Source organism: Callorhinus ursinus, unplaced genomic scaffold (genome assembly GCF_003265705.2).
Source record: "Callorhinus ursinus isolate GAN/ISIS: 27379988/994484 unplaced genomic scaffold, GSC_fseal_2.0 scaffold74, whole genome shotgun sequence".
Taxonomy (NCBI): domain Eukaryota; kingdom Metazoa; phylum Chordata; class Mammalia; order Carnivora; family Otariidae; genus Callorhinus; species Callorhinus ursinus.
The window spans coordinates 5,630,127-5,639,067 of record NW_027397136.1 but is presented as its reverse complement, the minus strand read 5'-3'; the positions used below and the strand labels follow the sequence as shown (position 1 = coordinate 5,639,067).

General features: G+C 37.9%; 1 protein-coding gene across 6 annotated transcripts in view; it reads right to left on the bottom strand.

The window, feature by feature from the left end:
* Positions 1-261: 261 nt before the first annotated feature.
* Positions 262-8,941, bottom strand: part of RAD51AP1 (RAD51 associated protein 1) — a 28,350-nt gene continuing 19,670 nt past the window's right edge. The window contains exons 7-9 of one of the 6 annotated variants that reach the window (XM_025851944.2): positions 4,945-5,109; positions 3,580-3,729; positions 262-1,144 (exon numbers count right to left, since the gene is read on the bottom strand). In XM_025851944.2, the coding sequence (XP_025707729.1) occupies positions 1,002-1,144; positions 3,580-3,729; positions 4,945-5,109 (458 nt within the window). In that variant the 3' untranslated portion in view covers positions 262-1,001. Of the gene's footprint in view, positions 1,207-3,579; positions 3,730-4,944; positions 5,110-8,941 lie in introns of all 6 variants that reach the window. The other 5 variants (XM_025851945.2, XM_025851946.2, XM_025851948.2 and 2 more) reach the window with 5 other exon arrangements.

Below are 8,941 nucleotides of genomic sequence, written 5' to 3'. Positions count from 1 at the left end.
TGGTTAACATGATTTGAAGAATTTTTATTAAAAAGTGATCAGGAGCTGGTTGAAATTCTCACCATAAAATGTGAAATATCTACAACTATTTTTATTCATAACAAATTCACATTAAGCTTCCTGAAAAAGCTGTATTATCTAATATCATAATAGGGATGACTAAGTACTTGACAGCCACCCTCTAATCACTGGCTTCACAAAGTGATTATTCTAAGAAACAGCTCTCCCCCCCTTTATACTTACAACAAAAAGACTAACATATTTTTTTTTTTTTGCAAAACATTCATTTAATCGTGAAATGGAGACAATCAGAAATAGATGGATGCAATGGTATGAAGGAAAAGAGCATATCAAGACTCTTCCACTTTCATTAAAGGTTTTGGCAATGAGAGCTTCATAAAATCTCATGAAATTCTATTTGCTATATAATAAACATCTACTTCTGAGTAGGAGACATATGCCATATTATAGCAACCATTTTAATGTGTAAAATAATTGTGAATTCCTACTATAAAAATATTTGGCTAAAATATGAAACATCTTTGCAGTAAAACTGACAATGCAACCTAAGTTAAGATTTCAGAAATGTCTCCTGGAAAAAACGGGCATGTTTCCTTTTGCCATATAACCTCTCAACAGTGAAAGTTAAGGTGCCATAAATTAGACAAAGCTGGAAAGCGAAATCATCTTCTTAGAACAGTATGCAACGTGGACTTCTCCTTGTCAAACAGACAACCACTTAACGACGACTTATTACACACAGGAAAAAGAGAACACGTTCTTCAGAAGGAAATGACATCACAAAATAATTCTTATAAACAATCCTTTTCTTGAAGTCTTGAATAGCTTCAGAGAACATCATCACAAAATAGGTAGAGGCAATTCACATGACCTTAAAGGATTCCTTTATATTATGATGCCCTCCTTATATAGAAACACACTTCAAATATAAACACACTTGTAAAACTCTAATTCTCTTAAACATTTGTTTACCACCACACTCAGCTGCTAGCGGCGCTTGGATGTAAAGGTTTAACTCGCGCTAATCTGGACAAGCCAAGGCGGAGACTCCGATTGGGAGACTTAACAGACACCCCTGCCGGGGGGCTCCTCCTCCTGCTACTGCCGCTGCTTCCAGATACCGCTGAAAGAAAGCATAGCACTTGCTGCTGGCGGTGTTTGAAATCTCTTAACAAAGATCAACTTCTAAGACAGAAGATGCAAAAAGAAAAGCAGATACGGATTACTGTGGTATATAAGTTCTATCAAGCCATAAACAAGATCAAAAGAATGAACAGTATTAAAGGGCAGAAAAAATACAGTACTGCCTATTTTCAAACATGCTCAGAAGGCAAGTTAATGGCACCAAAACTTTAAGCACAAAAGCTGAAACAGGTAAGTTGGGAGAAAGTAACACTGGTTTTAAAGGCATGAAGAACTGCATGCAGTTATAATTTCTAAAGTAGCAGAAAAATCCAATGCATTTTTTGAAAATGCTGCAATTTTTACAAATACTCCTTGAATCTATTTTTTCAAATATTATATTATTGTAAACATGACAAATATTCTTTTTATTTATTTATACTAGTTTATTTAAGTGACATTATATGGTATTTGTCCTTCTTTGACTGGGGGTAGGAGTGGATGTGTGAAATATATAAGGGGGATGAAAGGGTAAGACGTACAAACTTCCAGTTATGAAATAAATAAGTCACGGAGATGAAAAGTCCAGCATAGGGAATATAGTCAATAATATTGTAATAACATTGTATGGGGACAAATGGTGACTATGCTTATCATGGTGAGCACTGAGTAGTGTGTGGAACTGCTGAATCAATATGTGCCTGATATTTTACAAGATGAAGTAATTAAGAGACATTAAGTGATCATGCAGTCTCAGACTGCAATCTTTTTTTAATAATGCTTTTTATTTATATTTCAAATTTTTATTTAAATTCTAGTAACACATAATGTAATATTAGTTTCAGGAGTACAACTGAGTGACTCCTCACTTATATATAACACCCAGTGCTTCTCACAACAAATGCCCTCCTTGATGCCCAACACTCCTTACTCCATCCCCCCACCCACCTCCCTTCCAGCAACCCTCAGTTTGTTCTCTATAGTTAAGAGTCTGTTATGGTTTGCCTTCCTCTCCTTTTTTTTTGCTTCCCCGATGTTCTTCTGGTTTTTTTCTTAAATTCCACATATGAGTGAGATCATATGGTATTTGTCTTTCCCTGACTGACTTATTTTGTTTAGCATAATACTCTCTAGTTCCATCCAAATGGCAAAGTTCATTCTTTTGGATGGTTGAGTAATATTCCATTGTATATATATACCACATCTTCTTTATCCATTCATCAGTTGATGGGTATCTGGGCTCTTTCTGTAATTTGGCTATTGTGGATAGTGCTGCTATAAACATCAGGGAGCAATACAAAAATACTGACTCAGACTGAAATCTGTCTATTAATACCTAGTTATCAGGGGGTGACCACTGTGGACCAATCAAGAAATGTCAGTGAGGGTGCCTGGGTGGCTCGGTTGGTTAAGCGACTGCCTTCGGCTCAAGTCATGATCCTGGAGTCCCGGGATCGAGTCCCGCATCGGGGTCCCTGCTCGGCGAGGAGTCTGCTTCTCCCTCTGACCCTCCCCCCTCTCATGTGCTCTGTCTCTGTCTCTCTCTCTCTCATTCTCACTCTCTCAAAATAAATGAATAAATCTTTAAAAAAAAGTCACCTTAAAAAAAAAAGAAATGTCAGTGAAAAGAAGTAAACCAACCTGAGTAGATTTGAAATGACTTAGAGAAGGAGAGGAGACAAATGAGGAGAGACATACCAGAGGAAGGAAAGTGGACAGAGAGAGGCTCTGACAGAAGACGACACACACTGTGTTTAAGGAAGAAAAACAGTATCAATCTCCCTGGACTAGACGGTTCATGTGGTTGGGTGAGAGGAAGTGGATACAGGACTAGTTAGGAGGCCACAGGTGGTTTGGGCATGAAATGAACAGGCCTGGACTAGGTTTTTGGTAATGTCGAGATAAGTGAAGGTCAAAGAATTCTTAAAGGATCAGTGAGGCTTGGTTGTGGAGCAAAAACAAAGGAAGAGAAGTCAAGTCTGCGAGGGCATTTGTTAAATGCTGGAAGCCCTGTGTACAGGTCCCGAGGCTTTAGTCAGACTGTGACCAGTGGGTCTTGAGCAAACCAATTTCTTGCCAAAAATAAGTATCAGGAATGTTAAATGTTAACACTCTTTGACACTGTAATTCCACCACTAGGAATTTGTCCTAAGAAAATAGTCAAGGATGTACCCACAGATTTCTAAAATAAGGACATTTGTGCTTATTGCAACCTTACTTATGACATTGAGAAAATAATAAACAATCTGGATGCTCAGTATAAGCATATAAGCATATAAGTATAAGGGAATGACATATGATGAATAAATGCAGCAATTACAAACCTTGGTTTTGAAGAGTATGTAATAATATGGTGTAAACACTTACAACTAGGGAAAAACATCTGCCAGTGATAATTTTCCAAGCCCCTGCCCTTGATCAATAAATATGCCATACCTGGGGGGATCCACTTAGATTTTCTGCTTTCAGCTGAAGGGCTGCATATTTGTAATGATTTCCTAGTGGCCTCTGAAGAAAGAGAAACCTTTTTTGGTGAAGGCTGAGATTCTGATTTCACAGCAGCTGGAACAGAGTCTCCTGAAGTCACTTAAAAAAAAAAAATACACACACACACACACACACACACACACAGAGAGAGAGAGAGAGAGAGAGAGAGAGAAAGTAATGAGCACTGGGTGTTATATACAACTGATGAATCAACTTACATAATCTTATAAAAATTAAAAAGGCAACATCATAAATTTGGAAAACTCTTATTATACACAAACATTCACTGAGAGCCTAAGAATAGCCATTTTTATGAGCATTTGTAGGCAAGGCGGTGTGGTAAGCATTCCACATACACTATCTTTAACTCTCAGAGCAACTCTGATACAGATATTGCTATCCCCACTATCAGATAAGGAAACAGGCTAAGTAATCTGCCTAAAGTCTAATAGCTGCTAAGTACCTGAGCCAGGATTAGGAACCAGGTCCAAAGTCTATATCTGTAGCCATTACATAAAAGTGTCTCATCAGTACATGTCAATGAGACAATATATTAGGCTCTAGGGTTACAAAGAGTATAGCTCATGGATCTTGTTCCCAAGGAACTTAGACTCTAATAGAGTTCAGTCACTAGACTAGTAAAAAGCTCAGGTCGTGACCTCAAGGTCCTGGAGTCAAACCCTGCGTCGGGCTCCCTGCTCAGCAGGGAGCCTTGCTTCTCCCTCTCCCTCTGCTGCTCCCCCAGCTTGTGCTCTCGCTCTCTCAAATAAATAAATCTTTAAAAAAAAAAAAAGAAGGAAAGGAAGGAAGGAAAACCAAAGAAGCCCAAAACATGTGGCAAAGAGGGATCTCAAATCAAAGACTAAGTCAAGACTGAAAGCAAGAAATGAGAATCATGCAAACTTCCCTGTTTGCTACCTGGAAAAAATGTGGTCCAGTGGCTGGAGCTTGGGCTCTAAATGGACAAACATGGGTGCAAATTCCAGCAGCTCACATAATTAGTTGGAAGAATTCCAACAAATTCTTTAACCTGAACCTCAGTTTTCTCACCGTAAAATGCAGGTGACCCTAGCCATCTCGGAGGGGGACCGTCAGTGCTGCAGGAGGGTAATTCTAGTAAAAGCTCCACAGACAGTGGGGCTCAGAACTCTCGGCTGCTTTTCTCCCTTCCCCACCACCCCTTTCCTTCTGTGTATCTTAGCTAGAAGTGAACACTGGCAAAATGTTAAGGAGAACAAAGGCAGAGAGAAGAAAAACATTAAATAAACCAAATACATTCCCTTTATAAAATTAAGTGTTTTGGACTAGGCTTACCCAAAGTATCACATTTGGATTTAGGTTTCTTCTCCTTCTTTTCAACTGGGGATTTTAGCCTCACTTCTTTCTTCTTAATTTCTTTCACTTTATTTTTTCCCTTAGTGAAGCCTTCATCATTGTCTTCACTCTCATTAAAATCAGAGTCATCCTCAGACTCTTCATCTAAAACAGAGGATTACATACTTGATCTCTGTTCTAAAAAGTGAGGCTTCCATGTATACCTGAAACTAATATAACACTGCATGTCAATTTACTTTGATTTTTAAACAAAGTGAGGTCTATTGCCTCGACTTTACAGCCTTTGCACTCAATTCTTGGGCACCTCGTGCTATGCTATGCCACCACAGGACTGAGAGTATGGTTGCCTGGGTTTGAATCCTGGCCCCTCTGCTTACACTTTGTGTGACCTCAGACAGGCCGCTCACCTCACCGTGCTTAAGTTTCCTATGTATAAAATGAAGATCGTCATAAAGCCTACATGAGAGGGTTGTTGTGCAGATTAAATGAGTTAATATAGGTAAAGCATTTAGAATAACATGTGGCAAACAGCAAGCAAAACAGAACTGTTTGCTCTTACTATTATCATTATAATTTCCCATCAGTAATCTTTACTTCCAATTTTTCCAATTTAACTTAGTAACTTTTTAAAGTACGGCATAATATTATCAACTCCTTCAAAACAAGGACCTTGATGGTAATAACAGTATACTTTCCTTTAATCAAATAAACTTCAACATTCTAGAATAGAAACCCATTAGGAATCGAGAAGAGACTAACCATACCACAACATATTAACTGATAATCCTACGTCTGATTTCATTTGGGACACACCTTTCATTTCCCACAAGCTCTTCTCTGTATTATATGGGATGATACAAGCTAGTGGGGTGATATGTTAAGTAGCTACGGCTGCTCTGGAAATCAACATATTTCACACATTTGGAACAAATAATCCTAAAATTTGTATGGAACCAGAAAAGACCCCGAATAACCAAAGGAATATTGAAAAAGAAAACCAAAGCTGGTGGCATCACAATTCCAGACTTCCAGCTCTATTACAAAGCTGTCATCATCAAGACAGTATGGTACTGGCACAAAAACAGATGCACAGATCAGTGGAACAGAACAGAGACCCCAGAAATGGACCCTCAACTCTATGGTCAACTAATCTTCAACAAAGGAGGAAAGAATAACCAATGGAAAAAAGACAGTCTCTTCAACAAATAGTGTTGGGAAAACTAGAGAGCAACATGCAGAAGAATGAAACTGGACCATTTTCTTACACCATACACAACAATAGACTCAAAATGGATGGAAGACCTAAATGTGAGACAGGAATCCATCAAAATCCTAGAAGAGAACACAGGCAGCAACCTCTGTGACCTCGGCCACAGCAAATTCTTGCTAGACACATCTCCAAAGGCAAGGGAAACAAAAGCAAAAATGAACTATTGGCACTTCATCAAGATAAAAAGTTTCTGCACAGCAAAGGAAACAGTCAACAAAACAAAGAGGCAACTCACAGATGGGAGAAGATATTTGCAAGTATCTTTTCAGATAAAAGGCTAATATCCAAGATCTATAAAGAACTTAGTAAATACCCAAAAAACAAATAATCCAGTCAAGAAATGGGCAGAAGGCATGAACAGACACTTCTCCAAAGAAGACACACAAATAGCCAACAGACACATGAAAAAATGCTCACCACCATTCATCATCAGGGAAATACAAATCAAAACCTCAATGAGATACCACCTCACACCAATCAGAATGGCTAAAATTAACAAGTCAGGAAACAACAAATGTTGGCAAGGATGCAGAGAAAAGGGAACTCTCTTACACTCCTGGTGGGAATGCAAGCTGGTACAACCACTCTGGAAAACAGTATAGAGGTTCCCCAGGTAGTGCACTATTAGGTATTTATCCAAAGGATACAAACATAGTGATCTGAAGGGGTACCTGCATCCCAATGTTTATGGCAGCAATGTCCACAATGGCCAAACTATGGAAAGAGCCAAGATGTCCATTGACAGATGAATGGATAAAGAAGATGTGGACTATTACTCAGCCATCAAAAAAAATGAAATCTTGCCATTTGCAACAACGTGGATGGAACTAGAGGGTATTAAGCTAAGCAAAATAAGTCAATCAGAGAAAGACAATTATCATATGGTATTACTCATATGTGGAATTTAAGAAACAAAAAAACAGAGGCTCATAGAGGAAGGGAGGAAAAAATAAAATAGACGAAATCAGAGAGGGAAAAAAACCATGAGAGACTCTTAACTAGGAAATAAACTGAGGGTTGCTGGAGGGGAGGTGGGTGGGAGGATGGGGTATCTGAGTGATGGGCATTAAGGAGGGCACACGATGTAATGAGCACTGGGTGTTATATAAGACTGATGAATCACTGACCCCTACCTCTGAAACTAATAACACAGTATATGTTAATTAATTGAATTTAATAAATTAAATTTCATTTTAAAAAAGAATATCTGATAGCTAAGCAATGATTCTTCTGTTTTGGGAAAGGCCAGGGGAGGGGAGTCAGAAAACCATGTCTTATAACTAATAAATTCTGAATACTAAGTGTAAATAAGGAGTAATACTACATTCATAAAAACTTCTTTACATTTTTTATTATAAAACAGTACATGCTTTTTGCAGGAAATATAGAGCACACCAAAGAAATATCAAGGCAAAAGAAAATCCACTCTTAATCTCGCCACTTAGAGATAACCACTGTTAGGCTCAGCGTATATAATATTTACCTATCTGTAGGAAATAATAAATTTTATATAAAAAAATACATAAACACTTCCAACAATACACAACGATAGACGATAATAAACTACCACTCAGACTCAATATTCATCAATACTTTTCTATGTTTGTTTCATCTCTCTCATCTTCTCTTCTCCTTCCTCCTTGGAGTATTTTAAAATAAATCCAAGGCATCAGCTCATTACACTCCTAGATACTTCAGAGTACGTCTCTAAAACACCTAGGCTTTTTTTTTTTTTAAACACAGGAATGTCATTATCATATCTTACAGTATCAACAACAGTTTCTTGGATTCACCTTCTATCCAGTCATTATTAATCATATTTAAATAGAGCAATAGCCCTTCCTTTTTCCCCTCAATGCCTTTGACTTGTTGAAGTAACCAGGTCAGTTGTCCTATAGAACTTCCAATATTCTGGATTTGTCTGTTTTCTTCCTCATGGTGTCATTTAGCTCATTCTGTGAGTTGGAATTTTCCCAAGGCTCAATTAGAATCAGTCTCACCTTATTATTTTTTTTTGTAAGAACATACTTCATAAGTGATGCTCTGTACTTCCTATTACATCAGATCAGAAAGCACATAACATACGTCCTACCCTTAGTTGGCTCACTTGGCCCGAACTCTCACTGTGAAGGTCCTCATCAGCCTTCCACTGATGGTCTCTGCCTCAATTAACGACGTCATTATGATCTTCAAATGGCAATTTCCTTATTCATTCTTTCCACACAAATAAAAACTTAAAAACAGATGAGAGTAATCAACCCACATAGTCACATAATGATTACTGGGTTATATAAAATTAGTCATATGATGCCAGCAGACCACATGAAGTCTGCTATAAATAGTACTTTGTAAAATCAAATAATTATTTCTGGAGTTCCAAAAGGATCTAGGTTTGAGGAGGGCAAGTAGGGGAGTTCCTCCAAAATTTCAGAATATAGACTCTTGGAGGACAAAACTTCCTATCCAACAGTTTCGGTAGTGTATATATTCTTTTCTTGGCTTGAGGATAAATGGTAGGAGCTGAATAAACTCTATTTATCAAACTTTTTAAAAAAATTTTTTATTGTTATGTTGATCACCATACATTACATCATCAGTTTTTGATGTAGTGTTCCATGATTCATTGTTTGTGCATAACACCCAGTGCCCCACGCAGAACGTGCCTCTTTAATACCCATCACCAGGCTAACCCATCCCCCCCCCCTC